Source organism: Glycine max, chromosome 5, assembly GCF_000004515.6.
Source record: "Glycine max cultivar Williams 82 chromosome 5, Glycine_max_v4.0, whole genome shotgun sequence".
Lineage (NCBI taxonomy): Eukaryota > Viridiplantae > Streptophyta > Magnoliopsida > Fabales > Fabaceae > Glycine > Glycine max.
The window spans coordinates 40,574,925-40,602,185 of record NC_038241.2 but is presented as its reverse complement, the minus strand read 5'-3'; the positions used below and the strand labels follow the sequence as shown (position 1 = coordinate 40,602,185).

The 27,261-nt window shown below is 30.0% G+C and overlaps 2 protein-coding genes and 1 long non-coding RNA gene across 3 annotated transcripts; 1 reads left to right on the top strand and 2 right to left on the bottom strand.

Annotated features, from left to right (window-relative positions):
• Nucleotides 1-10,808: 10,808 nt before the first annotated feature.
• Nucleotides 10,809-11,850, bottom strand: LOC100791127 (agamous-like MADS-box protein AGL29). The gene has a single exon (XM_003524356.5). The coding sequence runs from the start codon at nucleotides 11,593-11,595 to the stop codon at nucleotides 11,038-11,040; it is 558 nt and encodes a 185-aa protein (XP_003524404.1). The 5' UTR covers nucleotides 11,596-11,850; the 3' UTR covers nucleotides 10,809-11,037.
• Nucleotides 11,851-16,080: 4,230 nt separating this feature from the next.
• Nucleotides 16,081-27,163, top strand: LOC100782634 (probable protein phosphatase 2C 6). The gene is made up of 4 exons (XM_003525238.5): nucleotides 16,081-16,931; nucleotides 21,658-21,945; nucleotides 22,459-22,564; nucleotides 24,703-27,163. Exons 1-4 carry the CDS (start codon nucleotides 16,494-16,496, stop codon nucleotides 25,023-25,025), a joined length of 1,155 nt encoding a protein of 384 aa, XP_003525286.1. The 5' UTR covers nucleotides 16,081-16,493; the 3' UTR covers nucleotides 25,026-27,163.
• Nucleotides 23,772-24,810, bottom strand: LOC121174920 (uncharacterized). Its single transcript, XR_005891624.1, has 2 exons — nucleotides 24,681-24,810; nucleotides 23,772-24,055 (listed from the first exon to the last, which is right to left on the bottom strand). It is a non-coding gene; the product is annotated as an uncharacterized lncRNA (long non-coding RNA).
• Nucleotides 27,164-27,261: the final 98 nt, after the last annotated feature.

Below are 27,261 nucleotides of genomic sequence, written 5' to 3'. Positions count from 1 at the left end.
AGGTAGATAAATAACATGTATTTTTTGGATTTGAAATTTTTTTAAAGGTATCACATATTGACATGGTACCACAAAAATTAATTAGTTTTACACTTAACGAGTTATCTTACTAGCTACATTTGAGGAGTCATTTTAGGTAGCATTTAACTTTTTTTTATTAACTAAAAGTTTACTTAAGTATTCAATAAATAATTTTTTATAGTAATTTTTAATATTTTTTGAAATGATACTTAAAGTAGTATTTTTTAAAATATTAATTTTTAACTTTTTATATTTTATTTTATTTTTATCCTTAAAATATATATTTATCATCCTTTTCAAATAAATAATTTTGAATAATTTTATATTAGACAATTTATTTTAAGTTATGCTAATTAACATAATAAAACTGTAACGTACCTAAGGATGTTTTTCTACTCTATTTTAAATTTGATTAAAAGTATTTTAAGAAATAGTATAAGCTTAATATAAAAAACTATAAGAATTAAAACTAAAATACAATAAAAGTAATATATGCAGAAATATAAGTTACAAGAGTTTAAAGTTAATTAAAAAACTTAAATTATAACACATCAACACATTTTTATTCCTAAAATAAAATTAAAATTTATATAAAAATATCATATAAATATGCTTATGTCCATCATTTTAGATTCTTTAATCACTTCAACGGTTGAGCTAATTCTATTTAATATTTATTATTTTATAAGTTAATTTAACAGCTTTCAATTACAAACTATTTTTTTTTATCTGTAACTAACTTTTCCGTTAGTTTGGCTAAACATAATCTTAACCTTTGTTAAGCACATCACCTGTTAACAAATGTCGCATAATAATAACTTCAAACCATGATATCAGCCTTTTGAGGGATTAAATTCAATTTTTTTATAACAACTAAAAATTAAAATTTAATCGTTTTTTATAACCATTTACTTTAATATTTTTGCACAAGTCAATATTACTTCTATGCTCGATATCAGTTGTCATTGCATGGAATTATTTGAATATGAAAAACATAATTTAAATATATATAAAAATATATTGACAACTAAAACTTATATTAGCTTATAGTTTATCATTCATTGTAAAGAATATTTTTAAAATATGCAGATTTTTTTGTTAAAATTAACAATATTAATTACCAAAATTTTTTAAATAAGATTGAAAAAATGTATATATGAAATATTGTATTTCATTGGATTAATTTGCTAAACTCTTTTTCATAGGGAAAGGATATGAACATTAGCTATATTATTGATTACTAGATTTTACAATAAAAATTAATAACCATATATGTGTCTAACTATTTTGAAAGCTATAAATCAAGCATTAAGTACCTGCTAACATTCTATCAAAATTAACAACATTTGTCGATAAGGAAAAAAAAAAAAACTACTCTCTATGTCTTATTTTCTCATCATTCTTGAAAAGCTTCTTATCTTTTTTTGCATAAGGAAATAAATATAGAACTTCTAAGTAGAGAAGTAATGCAGTTTCATGTGTGATCAAACCCAGAAGGCCAGAACAATACATACCAGACTGATTTAAATAGGCAGATTTCTCACTTTTTAACATGTAAGGCAAGTTTATCATTCAAATAAGAAGAACACAACATATATCAGTGATAAGAAAATTGAAAGAAAAGTCGACAAGGAAATAAAAAAAAAGTTTAAATAATAAAAGATCCCAAATCATTTCCCTTAAATTCTAAAGTTCTTAAGATCGATAAAAGAACCTCAGCAGATAAATCACGATATTAGGATGAGATGCTGAAGTTTCATATGGCAAGGAAATGGAAATTAGTTATGTTGGACAATGCTGGAAGTTTTTAACTTGCAAAAGCCTTGCTATTAAAGCGAGTTAGATAGTCCAAAAAAAGTTTTGATATGCTTTTGTTGAACTTAAGATGATGATATGCTGACTTAGACTAAGCTTTACTTGTATAAAATCTCAATGCAATCTTCTAACAAAATTATATATCCTGATCGATCGAGTGACAGTTGTATTATATCTTAAGGAAGAGAATGAAAACACAGAATGATTCTTGTTTTACAGCATCAACTCCAAGAAAGATAGTAATATTTAGATGTTCTTGAGGATGACCTCTTCCATCATAGAGATGAGTGAACTATATATCAAAGAATATTAACACCAGAAAATATAAACCTTAGGTCAAATAGGTAATGACGAAGATAAAGATAAAACCTATTATGGCATAACATGAATGTGACAACGTGTTCCTTCAAAAAAATGAATGACAATGAGTAAAATAAATATAAGGGTGTGTATCATATTAATGTTAAGGTTGTATATAATTCCTAAGAAATCCAAGGAGGATTCTATGGTAGAATATTATTAATTATATATGGTCAACGAACCACCGGCCGTGCCGTGAACTACCAATGATCATCGTTAGATATATTATTATAAAAAAATTAGCGTAGCAGATTTAACATGTTATAAAATTTGTAATTAATTTTTATTGGTTAATTAAATATAATTAATCCCTCCAATAATCTGTCATCAAATCTCTTCTGCCCTTCACTCCTCCGTCATCATCAGCATTCACCACGCACCACCAGCCAGAGCTTTTGTGCATTGTGTTCCGTCCACTTCATCATCCCCACCATGCACCGTCGGCCGGCCAGAGCTCTTGTGGTTTATTAGTGTGCACCTCGATCAACACCACTTTCATGATTTCCATTGCTGCAACCTCTGGTTTTATTTATTTGCTGGAGCTTCCCAACGACAACATCGTCCTCCTCCACGGTGATGAGCCTAGCCTTGTTCCTCGGCCACCAACATGCCCTTTGCAGATCCCGCATGGGTTCTATTTTGTTTCTTGGTGGGTTGCGAAAATGGTGTTGACGCAACATGCAGTGGGGGCAGTGACGGGAAAGTGAGAGATGTCTGGAGACAAGAGTGTGATTATACTTGCATAGTTGCATGTGTATATAACTAATAACAGTATAATATGTACTCTTTTTCTCATTTTTTTGGTACATTCTCATATTTTATACATATAAAATTAAGCTGCATATGTATATAATTTTAGTAAATATGTCGTCTTTTAACTATTATTTTGTGGCTGTACCAAAAAAAGAACTATTATTTTATTGTACGCTTGAAAACTAATTAAGACTATAGTATCTTAATTATCTAAAAATACATCATATATATATTCAAAACATATAAAAGCATTCATCAAATTAACTCACACACATATGTATGGGAAAAATATTAGAGATACAAACTATTAGCATTAGTTAGTTACAAATTAATTATTTTTGTAACCAATTATGTTATATAAGAAACAATATATTTATGAGTGAGTTTTGTTCATTTGAACATTATTTCAATATTAATCAGTTTTATTTTTTTTTTAATTTTCTCTCTTCCATTTTTTTCTTTTCTCCAACTTTCTTTATTCCATTTGCATTCATTCATGTCAAACATAACAGAAAAGTACACTTAAAAACTAATTAAGACTATAGTATATGTTATCTAAAAATACATCAATCTTATAAATAAAAATTAGAATAAATTACAATAACTACTTCTTAGATTTTGTAAAACTAAATAAACACCCCTTATCTTTTCTACTCCTACACTAACCCTTCTTAATTTTTTTAAAATATATACTAACACCCTTTTATACATTTCACTTATCCCTTTAATTATTTATACAGAATTTGATCCCTTAAGGAGAGATTATTGTAAATGTTAAAAAGTACAGAGTATTTGTTTAATTTCCTAAAATCTCAACCGTAATTAATATGATTTACTCTAAAAACTATCACAAAGGGGAAAATAGCTTAAATGAGAAATCACATAATAAGATGAAACATGCTCTCATTGATTTTTATTTTTTTATTGTCAACAAAGAGAAAGAGATATATACTATTTATGGTGGGTACAAGCGATACCTAAACCCATATACAAAAAAGAGTTAAGCACGGCCTAAAGAATAATGTGTTAGAAACATGCTCTTATTGATAGAATGAGCATATTAAATCTTGGGTTATAATGAGTTATTTGATTGGGTAAAAAAAATATTTTATTACAAAAATTTATTCAATAATATATTTTATTATAGAGTTTAATTTTCATATGATGTCATTCTAAAGAATCTACACTATTAATGACTCTATACTTTTAAAATAACTATAAAAATTGTCAATAATTTTACTATACACTATAATTTATAATTATATAATAATATAAAAAGTCCCATATACTATCAATCTATCACGGGACTATGTAAAAGAAATCTGTACGTTATTGAAATGGCTATGCTAATATAACACTTTATTTTAATTTTTCTTCCTTGGTATTACTAGCTAGGAGATACTAGCTCTTTTCTTCTACTATTTGAATTTCATATATCGTCGATCAAGCACCTTGAACTAGAATAGTTGACGTCCTTGATAAAATCTGATCAAATGTCATTTTTCACAATTCGAGGATTTTCAGAGGAGGTTGGACTCAACTGATGAACATATGGATTTCTTAGCATCTATATATAGTTAATTCCTAGAATGATACGACAAGGAACAACAAGTCACGTGCCTCATATCAAGTCATGAAGGACGTGACAAAATTGACGAAATTTTATAAAGAAAAGGTTGACGAAATTGAGTTAAAGCTTGATATTTGTTCATTTCCTTATCTTAAAGTTGGGATGAACTTGCCTGGGTTTCATTGCTTAGAGACATACTTTCATGTTATAAGCTATAGGGGATGTTTCACTAAGCTAACAAATTATGTGATATGTTGGTTTATAAGCTCTGAATCCCACATTTTTATGGCATATCTTCACATACTGGTGAAGTATGTAATGGTGATCTTGAAATTGAAATGCAAACATATAGGATGAGTTTGGTTTCTCCTTTAATATTTCGATGTAAATTTTGGAAATAATTTTACATGGAAGTTCGTATCAAGAAATTTTGAACATCAATTTTAAGGGAAATCACAGTAACACAAATATCATGTCACCACAAAAAAAATCGCTCATTAGTGACTGAGAATATCGGTCTCTAAATGTAGAAAGTCGGTCTCTAACTAGCCACCGAGTCAGCGACCGCTTACCAAAATGTATCTGCTGCTAAAACATAAGTCGCTATACAGTTAGAGACCGATTTAGTATTCAGTCGCCAGGTAGTCTAGCACCCAATATTCGGTCGCTAACAGAAACGGTCCATCACAGAGGCTTTGGTCGCTTGTATATTTGGGAACCAAAATAGTGCCTGGTTGCAGATTCAGTCTCTAAATTAAAAAGCATCTTTACACATTAATAATATTTTATTTATGTTGTACATTATTTACCAAACATTATACAAGATAAAAATTGTCATCTAATTTAAACGTTTGTGTTGTTCTATTTTCCTTGTACTTACCTGAATGTGTATCAAATTTACAACATTTGTAAGCCTTTCTTTTAAGCAACCCCTTGGGGATTACAGTGACTCCATAGTGAGACATGCATTCTTTAGAAATGTTACGACACCTGCATATATCTAGAAGCTAACGATGTTGAAGACTAATCATTTAACATTTTTTTTTCATTTTTCTATGTCGAGTAATTTTATTCTTTTTTAATAAAGTATCGTTTTTATTCAAAAAATAAAGTTGGCAACTGACACAATGACCAAATAAATGGTGGCTAAGGTAAATCATTTTATTTAAATAGAAAAAATTGGCAACTGAATTAGTGGTCGAATGTGTTGCTACAAGTTCGGTTGTTGTGTCTCTCACCATCTCATTTAGTGACGAATTAGTGAGTGCATTTAAATTGTATTATAAAAATACAAATAAATTTAGTGTTATCCATAACAGTCATTAACATGGTCTTCTAACAGTATGTTTAGCTCAGTTTTTTTTTTTATAACTTTTCTTCTCTTTAAAAGGAGAAACAAGACCAAACAACTTTTTTAAATAAGTTCTTAAAAATATAAGCTACTTTCTTTTTGTTGTTGTATAAGCTATTTATTTAGCAAGAACAAAATTAACAATTAACGCTGTAAAAAAAGTATTGTTACCGGTAATTATTGTATTCATATAATTTGGATTATTATTATGGTATAGTTACCGGTAATTATTGTATTAATATAATTTGGTATTAATAAATTCTATAAAAATAAATAATTTTTTTTCCAAAAATAGTATTGAAATCTAAATTTCTTCGATTAATATTATTTATAAGAAATTATTTTCAAATTATCATTAAAATGTTCTTGTAGTAAGTAATATTTTATACTTTTAAAAATTCAATTTTTTAAATACACACACACACACATATATATATACACACACACACACACATATATATATATATATATATTAATATATTTATTATCATTAAATAATTTTATATAAATTAATTAATTTTCCATATTTTTTATTTTATAAATATACTTTTTCATTAGATGAGATAACTATTTTAAAAAGAAATATTAATTTTTTGTTTTTTATCAAACAACTTCTAACTTTGAAGAAGCTTTTAAGTAAAAAAATAAAAATTAACAAACAACTTCTTCCTTTTTTTTTTTAAAGCTCTAATGTTTTAGCTTTAACTTAAAAGTAACTTTTAAGTTAATTAAAAATAAGTTAATTGGACCAAACGTACCCAATAAGAGATAAACAAAATACATTTCTTGTTGTTTAGTGTATGACTATATATATAATTTTAATTTTTTTTAGCACTAAAACCTTAGCTATTAGATTTATTACGACCACCATGTAGTACTAGTTGATAGTTTGGTGACTAAACTACGTAGTGACCAAATCTACACCTTTAGTCAATAAATAATTATTATTTCTTTTATTGAAATAGAGTGGTGCAAGCAGCAATGAGAGAAGAATTATAAAACTGTTAACGGAGTAGCATTAAACTTTATATTTGGTGCATGAGTATGCATTAACTTTGAGGATTTAATATAATTTTTCACAAAATATTTTAGTGAAAAAATTAAATTATAAAGAATTAATTAAAATTGTAATAAATTATTAAGAACTAACCAATCAATTTAACCAAAATAAAATATAAATTTGATTATGACTGCTGTACTATATATACAAATATGTTGATTGAAATTGGTTTAGTTTCTATTAATTAATGTAGGCCTAATTAACTGTTGTACACCAAAAAAAAAAAGAATGTATGCCTAACTCCTTACAATGACAACCTAACGCAGCGGCAAGCTCCTTGCGAGTATTCATAACTCCAGTCCCAGTTAGGTTTACATCCGTATCACAAATCTAAATTTCTAGCTATTAATTATGCTATTCAAGTTTTATTCACCGAAGGTACCATTAAAGCTTCTATTGCATTAAATTAAATATAATACGTGACAGTACAGTCTAATATATAATCGCACACCATAAAATTAAGAACAGTGACATAATGGAAAATCAAGTTGAAATGGTCATGGAATAGAAAATCAAAGTCACTAGTACGTCATCATATATTCTTCCTGGGGCCGGGTATCTTATATTTGCTCAATGCATTTAATTAACGGTGAAAGATATAATTTAATAGTTAATAAATTTAGCATACATAAGTATTTTACACTGTTTTATTCTGTCAATTTGTAACCTATATATGAAATATATCTCAAAGTTATGAAATCTTTTGTTTACCACTAACGGTTAGTCCTTAGGCGCCAACTAATATAAAATCTTTTACGATATTGATTGTAAAAGTTTAGGATCAAATCTCATAGTAGTATTATTCATTTCTGTCCTCACTGCATGCGAGTAAAATATATTAACCGTTATATATAAGTTACAAATCAAATTATGTAAGATGAGAAAAAGAGCAGATGACCTAGCCAGCAACTAGCTAGCTAATACAATTGGAAAATGATTTTTGACACTCAGATAAAGATAAGAAGAAAAATGATAAATGTGATGAATAATATGATGTACCAAAAATAAAAATAAAGATGTTAATTATTAAAAAAAGAAGATTGAAAATGTGAAATGGATAATAACAATGTTTGGGTGAGTATCAATCAAACTTAATAAATTCATGATGGCGCAGCAATTCTAACCCCGCAGTAGTCAATAAATAACGATGATATCACGACCGACAATTTGTATAGGCTCACTCGTAATTCTTCGCTATATAAGCTTAACAATAGTAGAGTGTTTGTGCAATGGATAACGACAACGTTAACCTTACAATTTCAGAGAGCAACAACAATATTGCGGTGATGACACTGTCCAACAATTTCATAGAATCACGGCGTCTATCCGCAGCGTGGAAGACTTTCGTGTCGAACTTGCCGACGTGACGACGGATGATGTTTGCATGGATGGGGAAAACAAACAAGTCCCGTGCGGCCACGTGTACCACTCAAACTGCATCACCCTCTGGTTCGAGCACTGTAACTCTTGCCCCCTTTTCTAACTCCATTCTGCCTTTTAGTTTTATTAATTAGTAAACCTTTTTTTTTCCTGTAAATTATAATGTAATATATATTCTCGTTCTTGCTTCAAACTTTTCTTTTCAGTTTCAACTTTGATTTGAATATAGTTTTCTATTACGAAACTTGCCTTTTGAAATTATTGTTTATTGTGTGCCGTATACCGTATAATTTTATTAAAGTTAACTGTATAGATTCGTTTATTATAATGTAACAAAAAAATCCTTTATTATAAAGTTTACTAAATTAATTAATTTTAAATTATAAAATCTAAGTAAAATGATATAGCTTAAAATACTTCTAGTTCATCTAAAAAATAGTAACAAATTATATATATAACACAAATTTTGCAATTTAATTAATTATCATCATTTCACTAATTCTAGCACCCATATTTTTATGCACATTTGACTCATTCATTCAATGTGTAACAAAGCTTTAACGTGTTCTTGAAAAGAGACATTATTTTGTTATCAATTTTATAAAATGATATTTTTTTTTACAAATAAGATAGTAAAATATACAAAAATCACAAAAATATAATGGGAAGATGTGCGGACAAGAAAAGAAAAACTTAGATGATAAAATTTAACAAATAATAATAGATGAATGATATGTAATTTAATCTTTTTTATATTCCATGTTAAATTTATTATACATGAATAATTAATCTAATCATAATTGTATGCACTGCGACGTACATGCATCAAAATAATTTGGAAAGGTTAATGGGGTATCTATTAATGTCATTGTTTCTTGATCAATTTGAATCCACTGATAAATGCCTTTAGATATTTCTAAAATAATTTCAAGAAACATTTTCCTTTCCCTTCTCAAAGTTGATGAGAACTATCTAATTAAGACAAGCTTTTACCAGATATCTGAAAAACATATATGACTCGTTTATGTTTTGTCAAACATATATTTTCAAGTAGAATTGCATTGGTCTCGCCCATATAGAATCATTCAACTATAGGTTACAGTTTTCAAATACACTTATCATGTTTTTGTAAAAAAAATAAAAATACACTTATCATGTGATATTGATCAATATATATATATAAATCATAAGATAGTATATTACGAAACGTGAAAAATACTATAACTGAGATTTTTGAAAGATAAATGCAAGGTTACTAAAAAAGAAAATAGATAAATGCAAGGTCAACATGTATAAATAAAATTTCTAATAACATCAACTTAATTCAAAATATTTACATTAATAAAAGATAGTGATGATATCAAAAGTCTGGGGTTTAATTCCTACTCAATGTTTGGATTGAAGTTAAAGATATTATGCGCCTGTTCCAATGCAAATCTAATCAATAAAAGTAAAATGAAAGCAAAATTAAAAATCATTAGGGTTGGGAATAGGCCAAGCCGACTTATAGGACCTACGACCTGACCTACATAAAGTCTGGCCTGAACTGACCTATTTAATTAAAAGATTAGGCTCAAGTTTTTTTAAAAACCTATTAAATTAAATAGACCAAGCTTAGGCTTATTAAAAAGTTTTATAAGCCTGATAGATCAGCCTATATATATATATATATATATATATATATATATATATATATATATATATATATATATATATATATTATTTTTTGGATACAATTAATTTTTTTTGAAACTATCAGTGATTACACATTACTTTAATTACAATTGTGGTGTGAGTCATGTATCCTTTTATATTCTTCATTATTTTAATTGACTTTTTTTTAATTTTTCTATTACGTTTCTACTCCATAAAATATTAAATATTTATTGTGGAGAAGACTTTTAAAAAGGTTAGGCCGAGCCAAAATAAAAATCTTTGATAGACAATAGATCAGACTCATGCCTCAAAGAGTCATCGTAAACTAGGCTTAGATCTTTTAAAGTCTGCCTGACCTGGCGTATTCTCACCCCTAATCATGATTCTTTGGTAAAATTATTTTTGTATCAAAAGTAAATTTAATGAATAAAAGTAAAAAGAAAAAAAAATAAGGATCGTGATGCTTTGATAAAATTACTTTTATCTCAAAAATGTCTTTTTACCTAAAAACCAAATATGCACTTAGAAGTCTCAAATACCTCCTAGTTAGAAATAAAAGATAACGATGATATTGTAAAAATAAATCTTATTCTCTTGTTTAGCACCTCAAGATTTTTCCACACTAAAATTTTATGTCCTTCATATATACACTAAGTATTGATTACTTTTTTTTAAAAAAAATCATGATATTCTCTAAATTAAAAATAAAACTATATTTTCCATTAATCATTATTATATCAATCGATGAAAAGGTGACTCGGTACCAAAAATCATATTAGTCCTTATTAATTTAAATTAAGTGTAGTATTTATTTAAAGGGATAAAACTCTTCAAATACCTTTTTTTGTGTGTAGAATTCAAATCCAATACTTAGGAAATACATTTCTTGTACAAATAACACGAGAACAAAAAAGAATTTATTTTTATTTTGTCATAATTCTTTATATCGAATTCAACAAAACCACTTATTCACCACTATTGCTACTTTCAGTGTCATCTCACTCTACGTAAGAGAGATGGAAACAACGAGGGGAAACTTAAATCAAAATAAAAATTACATATAAAAAAGCATCAATTATTTTTTCTCCTCTTTGTAGTCACTTGTTTTGTTATTCCAACCACCGGTTCTTGTGCAAGGAGTATCATACACTCCGACACCTCGATGGCGTTGACATAGTCCTTCACTCTATGTTGGAGCTCTAAATATGAAGCTTGCAGTTCCTTATACTGAGAGAGTTGTGTGACCTGGTGTTGTTTTAGTCTCTCATCATGTTCCGCGCCCTTCTTTTCTTCCTCGAGTATTTGGGTTTGAACATCAGACAATTGTTGATTCAGCCTATTCATGTCACCAAGTTCATTAGATGGGTTGTTTCCTTGGGCATCAATTTGTTTGGCATCGCTTGAATTAGCCGCTTCTTGAAGAAACTTGGCCGCAATAACATCAACACCTGGGTGCCCAAAAGAGTAAGGCTTGTTTCCAATGGAGAACACAACAATAGCAATTTCTGCGCCGCACAAGATGGATAATTCATTTGCCTTTTTGAATAAGCCCGTTCGACGCTTGGAAAATGTGACTTGCCTCGTATTAGGGTCTTTCAATGTCGCAATTTCAATCTTACGACGACCCATGGTTCCTTCACTTGCTTCACACTGATAATTGCTAAAAAAAATGGTAAAAGAATAAGAGATTAGAAAGAAGGAGATTGTGTTAAAGGTTGAGGTGGATATGATATGATATCCTTACAACCCTTTATTTATACACACATTCTCTAAAGTTGTTCAACGTTTCTAATATTGAATTTACAATTATCAATTCTTTTTGGTTATGTACGGGAAGTGTTTTAGTATGTTTCCAAATTTATATAATTGATCGTGTGAACAATTTTAATTTGACGTTCATGTTATTTCTTTTTTATTTTAATGATACTGATACTAAATATGTACGCGTCTTTGATTTGCTGGAAAACAAGAAATCTAATTTCTATATTTGCTAAAAGAATTTTTTATTGTTTGGCTACAGCTAACACCAACTATATTCTTTTATTTATCAATCAACACCACCCCAAATATATGTTTGAGTTCTTGAATTTGGATGTAGTACAAGAGCATACACTTGCCTGCTAAAATATGTACTTTGTACAAAATGAATTGTCTTTATTTTGTTTGTATGTGTGTGTGAAAATAACACATCTACTAAGCAAACGTTGTCCCTTAAATCTTATGATGATTCATAGCTTTTGTTACATGAGATCAATTCCATACAAATAAGTTGATCTAACGTCATCTTTTTAATTTTAGTTTTCATAGATTTTTTTTTTAAAAATTGATGAACCTGGTTTATATTCATCATAATAAAATTATATTTTTTTAATGGAAAACGGGTATTTATTTGACAATTTAGTCAATTTTCAGAATAAATTGATATAAAACATCATTTTAGTAAGTATTTAAAGAAAAGTGTCATTCTAATCAAAATTAAGTTAATTTAAATTATATAATATAATATTTTGTTTTGAGTCAACTCAATATGAACTTGACTAATTTTTCATTGAATAAATGTCTATTTTAGTTTTCTTAAACTACAAATATTATTCAAATTTTTTTATATAGAGACAAAATTAATGACCATTGAATTATCATTTAAGTCTAATTTATCATTATGTATATATAGTAGAATTTAATTAAATGCATTGATATCATAAAATTAATTGATGATTCAATGTGGTCCCCCCACTTTATTCTTTAAGGTGTTTGGTGACTATTGTTCATAGGAGAAGCACATTTCTTTATGCATAATAGGATCATCCAATCGTCTGAGGTATTAGAATATAGAGTTTTCTTGTCTCATTATCTCATTTGATCTCATATTGTAATCTTGTTTTACCTTTGACATGTCAGGGTGTAATGATTCTTGTCAGTATCGAAGGTTGTCTCATGCATGGCGTATAATCAGTCATCCTTATGTAATGTTATTTAATGTGTTGGTCTCTTACCCACCCATTAAGTTTGGCATGGCCAACCTTCCTTCTTGAGAGAACGATTCATAGTCTTCCAACTGTCAAGCCTATTAAAATATAGGTACTTAAAGGTATGTTTCTTATCTCATCCATATTTAAATATATTTTTTTTTAAATCAGCGAAAGAAATATATTACTAAGTAAAGAGGACACAAATGGGTGTCCAAAACCATTACAAAGACAAAAGAAAAGATTGTTAAATTATAATAATCTACGATTTTGAGTGTTACTTTAGTTTTTTTTAAGATGATTTAACTTTAAAAATTTAAGAATCAATTTGTTATTAAGTAATTTATATAAGACATATTAATCATACATTTTACACATCAATAAACTAAATTATTTTTTTTAATATCCAAAGATTAAATTATTACCAACTTAAATGTTGAATGACCCAAATAGTCATTTACCAATAAAAGTAATATTCAAGCATCATTATCGATTCAAAAAGGCATGCCAACACTTGACACAGTTCCAACGTCTGTGTCCTTCCACGATTTGATCATGCAGCACTATTTCAAAAAGAGAATGGTGAGGGGGCATATCCGTCGTTGTGGAGAGGAAGGGAGGGAAAGGAATCTCTACCTTCGAGGTCCTTGTCTTCGGGGGGGTTTCCTAGCCCAAGACTCGTGGAAAGCACCAATTAATCATTGACTGCACTTGAAGAAGGGTGTGGAGATGTAAGTGAACGAACGATGGTGCCTTCCTTTCCACATACGCCCACGTGTTAACCCATACTATATTCACTCACACGTATCATAGAATCTATCCTAAAGCAGATACCTCCTACCTGGTTTCAAGTTTGCACCGTTGACCTCACAATTTTAAAGGTCTTTCATGATTAAGACGTTCTTTTTATTTATTTTCTATTGTTAAATCCATATTACTTTTTGTACGGATTATTGCCAGCTGTTTCTTCTATAATTGCATTTCAAGTACTCTAATCCAAGGTGATAGTGATTCATGATAACTAGAGTCCTTGTGCGCACCGTGCATTGCTCCTTACGCCATGTGTTACTTAAGAAAGTTAAACTTGACAAATCAATTTATTTAACCTGATAAAATAAGCTGAGTTGAATTACGTGATTCAATCTTTTAACTAGCATATTCAATCCGTCATGGGTTAGAATTTTATTTGCTATATATTGGATTGAATGATTTGATTTGTTAGATATAATATTATGCGGAGAATTATAAATTTTATATTATTTTATTTATTTGTACTTCATTTATTTTATTCATCACAATAGCTTTTAAAGAATACTTGTGCTACGAAGACAATTTGGTTGGATAATAATCTTATGATGGTAACATCCTGTTTATTTTTTAAAGTTTGTATTTTTTATATATATTTGGTGACCGAACTTATGAATAATAACTCTTTTTTAAAATATTGATGCACCAAACTCGCAACATAATAGAGTTTGGTTAAGTTATCTCAAAATAATTTAAACTGATTGTGCAACTTATTGAAGATGAATTGGATTGAGGCGAATTGATCCATTTTGGCGTCCTTATCCTACCTTGAAAAGGCATTCTAGATGATTGACATTTGTCTAATCTTTTTCTCCCGTGTCCAAGAATCATCACGCGTTGGTCGTGTTTTGGTTAAATCTCACAAGAGTGAACATCTGTAGGTAGTAGCAGTGGTCTAGCTGTTGTAGCTTGGAGCGACCAATTCTTTTGTCGCAGTCAAATCATATCAAAATTACTAACTCCTTGTAAAAATACAGTCATTCATTTATGCCTTGTAAGAAAGAAAATTAAAAAAAAAGAGGTATTTATTAATTTAAAGATAAATAGTTATTTATATCGCTTAATGTGTAATTCAATAATAAATGTGTCCCTGAATGATGAAAATATAAAATTTAGTCTCTGAAAGTGTAAAAATATATCAGTCATTAACTTCCGTTCGTCACCGTTAATAAAATAACATATGTGACACAAAGAGACAAATTTATCACTAAAATGATTGTCAACGTGGATTGTCCGCATAGGTGCATATTTATCATAATATAATTTTAACTTTTCGTCTCAGGTAGACAAATGCGTCCCTGAAAGATGAAAATGTAAAATTTAGTTCCCGAAAGTATAAAAAGTGCAACAAATATATCCGAACATTAATAATGAATTGTATAGGAAAGAAGCTAGGAAAAAAGGATTAAAAAAACAGTAAGATTTGAACTCTTATCATTTGATTATCTATCTATTTATCCATCTATCAAATTATTAATTAGTTATTTTGATTAATCAATATAACTATTTATTTTCTAAAATAAAATAATTTTCTTTAGTTTTATGATATAAAAAATTGAGTTACTATTTAAAAAAAGGAAAGTCTTTTATTTCTTGAAATTTTTTGTTTCTTCAATTAATTATTAATCTTTATTACATATTTTGGCACAATATGCCAAATGGAATGCAAGGTCGCTGTAACCCTTAAATCAGCGAGAGATACAACAAAGGCAAAGAATAAAACTTTGTATTGATTTTTTTTTTGTTTTGAAGTTAACATATGTATTAGTTTGAACATTATTGTATTTTTTATTTAAATTTATTTGGATTCTTTATTTGTTAATAATTATTTTAATTTAATTGATATTATGTATAATAAATGTTGTCTCGAGTGAAAGCATCTGAAGTTTATCCAAAGAATTCTTTCATATTTGAAGTATATATATACATTTTATTGATTAAGAAAAAGACTTATAATTTTACTTTAACTTTATCTAGTTTAAATTTTGTGAGACTTTTTCTTTTAAAAAATAATTAATTAAATTATTTTTTTAAAATAAATAAATTTAGTCTCACGACCGATTATATTTTTTCACTCAAAACTTTAGATATATTATTTTCAATTTAAATATAAGAGTATTTAAGTTAAAATTAAAATATAAAATAATTTTAAAGACCAAAAGTAAAAAATTTAATAAAAATTTGATAAAATTATAAAATATAATATAAAGTTTTTTTTAACTGTAAAAATTAAAGTTTCACTCGAAAATTTCCTCTTAATTTAATTCACACGTCAAATTTTACCAAACGAGTGGGCCCCTAAAGTAACAGAACGTGGCACCTGGCGTTTCTCTAATGAAAGCCAGAGTACCGTTGCTTACGTACACAGGTTCCTCACAGGTCACACCTGAAGGGCAAGAATCTAGTGCAGGCAAACCCATAGCGGTACCGTGAGGACAGTCCAATCAAAGGGTTGCGCGAAGCAGAGGATGAAAAAGGAGGCGTGATGAATGGAGGGGACAGGTGGAGACGCAGCATAAGGCAGGTGAGTAGGAGTACAATTTACAAACAGCTCGTGTCTCTCTCTTTTTCCCTTCTTTCCCTACTCACAAATTCACAATAGATGCGTGTGCCATCAACAAAACTTACATTTTCCTCACACGTGTCGTTTTCTCCTCTCTCCTTTTATCGTCTCCTCTCCTCGCTTCTTTTTCTTCCCCCCTCAACTCTCAACTACGACACCAGTACCGTTGTTGTTGTTGTTGTTCTTGCGTTATGGACGAGGACGAGCAACTCGAACGATTCGACTCGGAGTTCGCGTCCACGAGTTCCATTTCCTCCACGCTCAGCACCGACGATTTCCGGAACCTCACCAGCTCCGGTGACATTTCCTCCATCAGCAGCGGCTCCGGCGAGATTCCTCCCGTCTCGGTCCTCGCGCCACCTTTTCTCCACTGCGAGGGGTCCAATGACGGCGAGACGGCGGCGGCAAGGGAGAAGTGCGTGGGAAGGAGTAACAAGGGAGTGAGCTGGGGACACACTTCGGTGATAGGGAGAAGGAAAGAGATGGAGGACGCCGTCGCCGTTATTCCGGGATTCATGTCTCGCACGTGTGATCACATCGGCGGTTGTACGGCTCCCGGTTCTAGATCCTCCGGTGAGATCGCTCCGGTTCATTTCTTCGGCGTTTACGACGGCCACGGTGGCTCTCAGGTAAGTTGCACCTTCCTCTTCTTCTTTTTCCGTTTTTTTAATAATAATTATGTAACTTTCGTTAAATTTTGGTTTTCATTTTTATATATATTGAAGTTTGAAAGAGGTGTTGCTTGTTATGGTGACTGGACACAGAAAGGAAGGGAGTGTGGGGTTCTGATTAATATTTGCTTATTCCTTCTTCAATTGTTATTTTATCTGGTTGAATGGTATCGATGTTTATTAGTAATTATATTTCTGTATATTGAATTATAAATAAAAAAATGATATCGGAATTGTTAAACTGGGAATGTGGTTGGTGGGTGCCTTACTTTGAAAGGCCACGTGTTATAGGGTTATAAGGAGAGTGGTCCTGAGAGAGAGAGAAATTGACGATGCTTTTCATTTTGCTGTGACACGTGTAATAGGAGGAGTGGGTATTTTCTCTTCCAGGACAAATATTTGTACTAATTAGGAATTAGGAATGGGGATTGGTTAGCGTGACTGAGATCTGACGTGCTTTCTATCACAGACAAATCATCACGTTGTGGCATGCCAAAGGATGTTATTATTGAGACCAGTTTTTTTATTCTAAGATAATATTAGAGATTTATAATAATTATATATTTTTATTTAATCATCTAAGTTTGGTCGACTGTATAGACAAGTCTAGCTTCAAAGACAAACGTTCAATTTTAAAAAAATATTTTAGGTCATTTTTTATTTAATTGTACTTGGATGTATTTTAGATGAAAATTTAAAAAATTAATGTGTATTTCACACCTTTTACTCCCAATTTTAATTTAAATTTTTTTAATTCTTTTTATCTTAATTTACTTTCACATTTATTTCATTCCCATAAACTAAACATATCTTTACTTTTTATACATCAACCATTTCAAAATCATCGTTATTGTTTATATTTATAATTATAAAATTGACAACATTTAATTACCGATGCTTATGTTGTTTGTTTATTTGCCGTGAAAAAGAAATATATAATGGATTTGATAGTGTCACTAGTGTGTGTGGGTGGCCCGATTGGGGAGATTAGAAAGAGTGTGGATCGTAGGGGAAGGTTGGGCCACGTGGATGGAAGGATGAGCTTTTTGTCAAAAGGAAAGGTGTATTGTTCATGTGTGAGTATGTGGGACCTGTGCTCATTATGCGCCTTTGCACTACTTTCGGCATATTATATTGGGGCTGACTGATGATGGTCTGCTTCATTTTGGAAAAGTTTTCCTGTATTCTTTTGAATACCAATTTCCAATAAATTATTATTCATAGTTTTTATGTCACTAAGATTAAACATCAATTGTTAAAAACGTTATTCTTCCAATATACAAAACGATTTTCTCTGTATTGGGTACAGATCAACAACTAAAGTTTATGTGGAACTTTCTTTTCGTAGAAACATTTATGCTCTCCACGCTTCACTAGAAATACGATTCACGCTTTAATTAACAATTTTGCATTTATAATTTTAGGATTCTTTTTCAGTAGAAAATTGTTACTCTATAACTACTTTTCCTAATGTTTAGTGTGTCTTTTGTTTTTAGGGAATCACAACCGAAAGTGATTGTAGTTAATTTTTTAGGTGAAAGTTATGACATAATGTGTTTGATAGGGGTCAAAGGTAGGTGAATGTTTTTTTCTTTTTTTTAAAAACGTGGATCCCATGCCTTAAAACTTACATCTCAAAATGAGATGAAAGAGAGGGAAAGTCACAAGCAGTGATGAATGCACACTACAACAAATACTCTCATGCCAAAATTCACCTTAAATACATAATCAATTATCTTATTAGTATAATCAGTCATGTAGTCGTTACAACTTTTAAATTTAGTTGAATTGATCTCTTGACAGGCTAATTAATTATACATCTTACATCGTGCATTAAATTTGTAATATCCTTTTCAGCTAAAAAAAAAGTTTACTTTTGATTATTATGTGGTATAATGAACATTTTAATGAATCATTATTTTTTTAATTTTTATTATTATTTACCTACCACTTTAATTAAAATCTTTTATCTTTTTTACACTCTCTTTTATCTCTTTCCACTCTATCATCTCTTTTCATTATTTTTCATTCCTTACACTTTTATTCCCCTCTACTAAACATATTCTTAGTTACATGAAGCCAATAATCGTATGTGAGGGTTTAGGACTGGGCTTTAAATAAGAAAGTGGTGTGAAATTTTGTGTAAGCAAAAGGTATGAAACATTATTCCCCTTCCAGATAACCCTCAGAAGTTTGTTTTCATTCTCATTTGATTATGATTATAAATGCTATTTATGATTTATCCATCGGACAACTATTTTTGCAAATTTGTATATATAATTCAGAGGTCGAAAATGTATGGGTCCCAAGCCTTTAAGGGCACCTAATAAATTTCCTAATAAATTTCTATAATTTATTAGCGTTAAGTAAACCTCTAGCATGGAACTGTCAAACAAATGGTCATTTAACTATACCCGTTTTTATGTCTTTCCAACTCTGAACCGCGGAAACCATAATCTCTAGTATCATTGTTTGTTATTCTGTATTTCTGTGGTAGCTGTATCGTTTATTTGTATTTGTAATGTATGTGCAACAGAATTTCAAGGTGAGTTGTGCGGAGAAAAAATGGGGAGCCCATTATATAGGCTATATAGCGTTGGTGCAGAAAATGATATAAACTTTTATTGATAAGTCTCGCCATTCTTGTTCTGTACATTTAAGCAAAAATGAGGAGGTAGATCTCATATGAAGAAGACGCCTTATTAGTTTGTGAGTAGTTGTTGTAGGATGCTATAAATCAGTTTTTATTTATTATTATTAGAGGAATGTTTATCAGAAGTCTCTTTCATGGGGTTGAAATTTATCAAAAATCATCATGAATTCTGATGCTTCTAATGATTTTTAATAAATTTCAACTAATTATAAGAGGGAAAAAAAAAGTCTTACATTCTTCTTCATCTTATTCACAAGAGAGGAGTAATACCTGTCCAAAATGCAAAGTGGTCCAAAATTTTAGTGGATAATATTTTGGTGTTGAAACGCGTCCAAAATGTTCCCTAAATCGCTATTTTTTTTCCCTCTAAACTATACAGAGCTTTGATTCTAGTCAAATGCATTGGTCCAACATGGTCTTCCTAACACAAAAAACTACCTTTAAAAAAAACACAAAAAGCTAGCCAGAAAGTATTTGTCCGTCCATATGAATTTAAAACTTTAATACAAATTTCTTTAGAGTATCTATAATGGAAGTTGCTTAATATATTGTTTAATAAAAAAATATTATTTTAGATTTTGTTTGGGATGTTTTGTACGTTTGAATTTCAAAAATTTTAAAAATAATAATCAGTTTTTAGTTTTAATTTTAAAAAATTTGAAAACCAGATTTTAAAATATGATTAATTTCAAAATTTATTTTGAAAGTTTTATATTATATTAAAAGAGAAAAAATGTTATATAAGTATATAAAGTTTTACACAAGCATCTAATCACAACTCACCATGTATATTAAGTTTGTTGACTTTTAAAATAAATATCTTAAAGTAATTTAATAAGTGATTTGTAATTTGATGAAAGTGTAGAACTATTTTACATTATCAATGCATAGGTATTAAATTCATTAAAATTAGCTTAAGAATGCTAATTTTATGTGAGGGTTACGACTGGGGACAATGACAATGATAATAGTGTTAGCAATGACACCAGTAGAGATATCAATGGTGGCTACGATGACAACAATGGTGGTGATAGCGATGTCAATGGTGATAGTGGTAGCCGTATAGGTGGTGGTGACGACAATGATGGTGATAGTAATAGTAGTAGTAGTTATATTAGTGTCAATGATAATTATGGTGGTAGTAGTGATGTTGGTGTCAACCGCCACTGGTGGTGGTTGTGTGGGCGGTGACAAAGGTGGTATTGGTATTAGTGGTGGTGACAATGACTATGCTAGTGGTAGTGTGGTTGTAGTGACGATGGTGGTGGCGACGATAATAACATTAGTTGTAGCGATAGTGGTAGTGGTGGTGGTAGCAATACAACAAAAAATGTGATTATCAAATGTGAAAAAATATGTGCTTCTTTAAAACTAAACCAAATTAACAAAACATTTCTTTTTGTTTTGAAAATGAGTGGAAAAATATTTTGGAAATAATTTAAAAATCATTTTAACTCTATTTTTGTCAAATTTATTTTATTTTGAAAATTGTATTTAAAAATCAAAAATTTAAAACTTGCCACCACCCTAAAGGAACCTTTAGATTATCACATGTGATTTTGAGTTGCTCAAAATTGAAGAAAGTTATTTATATAAATAACTATTGCTCATGAGTTACTTAATTTTGTATTAAATATAAGAGACAAAAATATTGTTTATAGAAATATTCATCACAGAAAATTAATTGGATTAGTGATAAAAATTAAATTGTTTATATTAACAACATTGAAATTGCTCTTGGTGCGCTGAAGTATTCATTTTTTATTTTTACTTTTGCCCTTCATGATGATGACTATCAGACAAAATTTCTCATTTCTCTACGATTAATGTGACAGTAAAATTTAACTTTAAAATGAGAATAAATTTGGAACGTTGTGATGAAATTTTCGAAAACCAATACATAATCTATTTTTACTTTTGTTGATTCATGTGATTCCGTTAAACAAATACTGTACCTTATCAATTGTATGGACTGTATCATGAGTAATCTTACCATTCTCCTAACTAACTTTTGTGGTAATTTAATCCTAGGTGGCTAAGTTTTGTGCGAAGCGGATGCACGATGTTATAGCAGAGGAGTGGGACCGAGAAATGGAAGGTGGCGCTCGATGGCACAGAAGATGGGAAACTGTATTTGCTAACAGTTTTGAGAGGACTGACAATGAAATCCTATCAGACGCAGTTGCGCCTGAAATGGTAGGATCTACTGCCTCTGTGGTGATTCTATCTGGTTGCCAAATTATTACATCCAACTGCGGCGACTCAAGGGTAGTTCTTTACCGCAGGACACAAACTATCCCCTTGACAGTGGATCAGAAGGTAAGGTCTACTTATCTTATGTTGATATTATTGCCACCATGTGATCATGTGTTTCGTTTTAGGTTTCTTGAAAATGGAAAATTCTATGCACGGTCAGTTTAATAAATAAGGCTGGCTATCTTTGTCTGACATGTATTACTGTATTTTGTTTTCAAGTGTATGTATAGAAGATAAGATTATTGTTAACAATCAAAAGATAAACGCAGCTCAACTTAATTGCTTTTGAAATTCAAGATAATTGTAACTCATGAGAAGGGATCATTAAAAATCTGAAAGAAAAAACTCGTCTATGCAGCCATGAACCATGTATTCAAAACATTCAGGGACGGATCTAAGGAGGATAACTCTAAAAATAAAAATGAAAATTGTATACATTGATTTCAGATTTTTATATAAAAATATATGTAAGATTATAATTGATTAATTTAAGTATGTTATTAAAGGTATTTTTTCTCCCTCGCTTATTTGTATTTCATTAATGGAATTGAGATACCATTGTCCTTGTTTGTACAGCCGGATAGACAAGATGAACTTTTGAGAATTGAAGGAGGAGGAGGAAGAGTCATAAACTGGAATGGAGCTAGGGTGTTTGGTGTTCTTGCCATGTCCAGGGCCATAGGTACCTTGATTTATCTTCATACGAATAATACCCAATCTTAGGTTAAGAGTTTGCGAAATGGTTTCTTCTTGAACTATTGATTAAAGCATCAAGTTCCTTTCAACATTAATGTGGCCAATGATCTCTCTGCTATGAGGTAATAAAGGATGCAACCAGCTATAATCGACTAGTGATTTGAGATTGTTCCAAAATGATTTGGATCATGTAAACCCTGTGGTTATGATAATTATCTAAATATACTCCAGTACAATTTTCATTTCCTTTCTGGTGTCACCATAAAGGAAAACTCATTGCAAAATGTGCAATTAAAAGAAACTCATTGCATTAGCTGCCTGATAATGGGACCATGGGAGAATGGAAGTTAAGGGAAGGAGATCTGAGCTTGAGTTGAAAACCATCTAATTTGTCTTGTTACTGCTTAAATAAGGTGTAGACACATATCTAAAATACATCTTACCTTCGTCAATACAAAGCCTATTTCCATTTTCAAAAATCAAAGTCACATTACCAATGTCAACAACTTGATTGTGATGTGGTTGCCCATCTTTATCATACCAAAGTCTTTTACCTTCATGAGATTGAGGGGTAATGTGGAAGAACACTTCTGAGTAAAAAAATCCGAATGCAATCAACAGACACGACATTTACATAACTTTCCCCTCCAATAAAAAAAAATATTCTTATCATTTAAAGACACTCTCCTATAATACTTTTATCTTCTTTCTGCTTCTCTAATTTAATTTACTCTGGGTGGACTATTCCACCCTCTAACTTCTTGTGGCTGAGATTGCCACAATAATACAACTTAGACTTTTAGTGAGACTTGGATCTTCATCATGATTTCCCATGGCTTCCTTTACCATGATACTCACCTCTTCCTCTATTTTAAACTTGACTGACCATGGAATGAATGCTTAAGTCTCTTTCCTTTGGTCTTCTTGACTCTTCATTTAGTAGATTTTTTGTAACAACATTCATAGTAAGCCTTGGTCTAGTGTAGAGTTACTGAGATTGACAACTGGAGTGTCCCAGTTCATGCAAAGAATTGAGGAGACTTTGTAGTTCACTATATTTCTTCATTTCTACTTTTAGTTAGAAGATTAGCAATCCCCTAAATGTATTCAAACATTCGATCATGTTTTGACTGTTTATATACTTCAACTTTACCAATCGTCCAACAAGATAAGCTTTGTTCCTAAAAGGCTTGTTTTGAATCAGAGGTTGAAGTTTCGTCCACAACTCATATATATTGGTACAAGTCAATACATGTTTGAACAAACTTTCTATCAATATTTTTTTTAATCATAGCAACAATTTATGTTTGAGAAGCTCACAATCTTTGTCAGTGTTTCCCTTCAACTTGTTGTAATGGGTAATTAGTTCATACACATCCTTGCACTACAAATGCTCTTTCGTCCCCAACTTCAAATAGGAGTGATTTTCAACAATTAACTTGAACATGTCGTCATAACGAGTGATAACACCATCCATCTTGAATTACTCAACAGGATACACAATTGAAAATTAATAGATCAAATTCTCTCATGCGAACTCAAAATAGTGATAAATATAAACGAAATAAAGTACGAGTTGGAAGATGTTGAGAGCAGATATGATGATTAGAGAGATAGAATTTTAATAAGAGAATGATATGTAGTGACATAATTCTATTCTTGTTAGTTGTTAAATACATGTGAGGTGGGTGAGTTGGAGGTATGGCTTGGCATATGGGCCAAGTTGGCCCGTATAAGCATACTCTAAAGTTGTTGGCTCGTGTTCGACTCTCTTTGGCGTGCTAGTTAACTAACTGATCTGTTTAATTAATAAAGTATATATGAAATATTTTAAAACTAGAAAAACTTGTTCTATCTGCAAATAAGCAACATCAAGATCTAAAACTGTTTGAGTACATACTAGGATTCAGGTGGTTTATTGTAAAAAGGTATTTTGGTATGCATATACTGGATTTTAGGCTACATGCATGTAGCATCTAGTCAAAACCTTGCGTTTATTCTTTTCTTTGCGCTTTTCAGTTGCAGAAACTATGGACAGTCTTCTAAGTTGAATTAGGATTTGGACATCTAGGAACCAAGTCTATGATTTGTCCTGTATTTACCTGCTTAATGATGATATTTCAGGTGATCGGTACTTGAGACCCTGGATTATTCCGGTGCCAGAGATAACTTTCACAGCAAGAACCGATGAGGATGAGTGCTTAGTTTTGGCTAGTGATGGACTCTGGGATGTAATGACCAATGAAGAGGTTGGAGAAGTAGCACGCCACATTCTTAGAAGGCGCCGCAGATCATTGTCAATGGAGGAAGCATCTCCTGCACAAGTTGTTGCCGACAGCTTGACTGAAATTGCATTAGGTAGAAATAGTAAAGATAACATTTCAATCATAGTTGTTGATCTGAAATCAAAGAGAAAACGTCAGCAAAGGCCTCCTTTAATTTCCTAAGAAACTGATTCTCGTTAATCCTTTTCAATCTTGAGAAGGGCAAAGAGACGGTAATGAAGCTGTAGAGTTGATCTATGAAGCAAACCCCCCCCTTTCTGATGACCCCATTGGTACTTGGTATCACTTCAGCTTGTGTTTCTCCTAACCTTCTGTACAGAGTTGTTTGGCAAAAAGAATCTGCTTCATGATAGGGATTGCATGTTATTAATTGTTATAATGAAGTTTAGATCAGTACTCTTTTTTCCCCCATTTGGTCCTGATTCCTGAACGGTTATGTGTGGATTAAAGGAAGAGATGGGGAACAGAATGAAGTCCTATCAATTATTATTGTTTGATTTTTTTTATTGAAGGAAATGGAATAAAACATGATGAACTTTATTCCATCTCATTGCTTTCAATACTCTCATTTTTCTTCTCTTTGATTTGAGGGTATGGGATGAAATTACTCTAATAAGTTATAACTCTTATTGTTTTGACTAGCTTTCAAGCAGTGAAATGAAAATTTTATTATTTTATTATATAATAATGTCCAAATGATGATATAATCATTTATTTTATTCTATCTTTCTACTTTTTACTTATCGTTGAATATTAAAATATAGGTGATGAGTTGCTTAGAGTAGGGAACTTTTCTTTTTATTTGACCATATGTTAACTCGTTGGTAAGTATATTAATTTGTGACAAGTAGTAAAGTAAAATGAAAGTTCGAGTGTCGAATTCACATGAATTTTGTTTGTATTTGTATTAATGCAAATCCAAACGATGTAAGCAATTAGAAGGAGTAAAAGAGATAAAGAATTGTAAGTGAAAATGAGAGGGCATAAGTAAAAAATAAGAAAATAAAAAAAATAAACAATAATTTGAATACAAAAGATGAATTCAAAATGCAAGTTATCATAGTTTTTACCCGCATCTATTATGATACTCTATGATTTTCCATATAAAGAGCTAATTTATCTATTTTCTCTCTCATATTCCTTTGCAAAGATAAAACAGTAAATTGTATTAAGATTAAAGATGCATAAAATAGACTAAACAAATATTACTCTATTTCTAGCAATGATTTCATTTATATATCGTTTATGTGTTCTTAGAAAATAATCATTTTCTAATACATTACCTCTTAAATAATACATGAGCATGAGTCATCAGACCATAATTAATAGCATAGAAAATAGCAATAAAACTAGAATTGCATTAAATAGATAATAGGAAAGAATCACATTACAAGAGTTTGTCTATTCAGACTCCCAACAATGAGAAATTTAGCCTCTTATTGAGAGGTTTTACACTTTAGGGATTGATATAGATAAAAGAAGATGGATGAATAAAGAAGAAAAGGGAAGAATGACTATAGAAGGAGAGTTTTCCTTATTAGAGATGCTTAGACTTTGGATGTATTCATTAGAGAGCTCCAAGTCTCTTGTATTTTTTCTCATTTACTTCCTACTCTTTTTGTAGGTCTAAGGTAACTTAAAATTCACACGACTTCGCACTAAATGAGCCTTTTGGACTTAAGGAGTATGACGAAAATTACACACTTAGTGGAAATTTGCGCTAAAGTGCGCTTTGGACTTTTTGTAGGTTTAAGGTAACTTAAAATTCACACGACTTCGCACTAAATGGGCCTTTTGGACTTAAGGAGTATGACAAAAATTATGCGCTTAGTGTAAATTTGCGCTAAAGTGCGCTTTGGACTTCTTCATGGGCTTACTGATCAAGAATTAAAATAATATTAAAATTCTCATTATTCTGTTAAAACCAATGGTAATTTAAAGAAAATTAATTCATTCTAATCTTTTTAACTATCAAATAAACTTAAATTTTACAGTTATCATCATACCAGAATGTATTGGCGTTAATATTTAACACATAAAGACTTAAAAATCTTTAAATAAAAATGAAGTGATGCACAATGCCTTATATATCTAATGCAATGCATTATATAAAATGAACTTGTTTTGATTTCATCTATTTTATTGTTTATTAAGAAAAAGAGACACAGCTATAACATGATCTTATCATATTTAAATTATACATAAGATTTCTTGATATGATTTTATGGTTTGTAATAGGAATAAAGAAAGTTTTACTTTAATTACATAATTATTGTTTAAAAGTTATGCGTGGCACAAAAGAAAAATATCACCCTTTACATAATAATGATTTGATGCCATTTTTATTCTGATCGTACGCAGGTTTCTCGTTCTGCAAATATAGTTCAAACCAATAATA

Coding starts and splice junctions, on each gene's coding strand:
- LOC100782634 (XM_003525238.5), top strand. CDS start 16,494: ATGGACGAGGACGAGCAACTCGAACGATTCGACTCGGAGTTCGCGTCC. Junction 21,946..22,458: donor CCTTGACAGTGGATCAGAAG/GTAAGGTCTACT, acceptor TTGTTTGTACAG/CCGGATAGACAAGATGAACT. Junction 22,565..24,702: donor TGCCATGTCCAGGGCCATAG/GTACCTTGATTT, acceptor ATGATATTTCAG/GTGATCGGTACTTGAGACCC.
- LOC100791127 (XM_003524356.5), bottom strand. CDS start 11,595: ATGGGTCGTCGTAAGATTGAAATTGCGACATTGAAAGACCCTAATACG.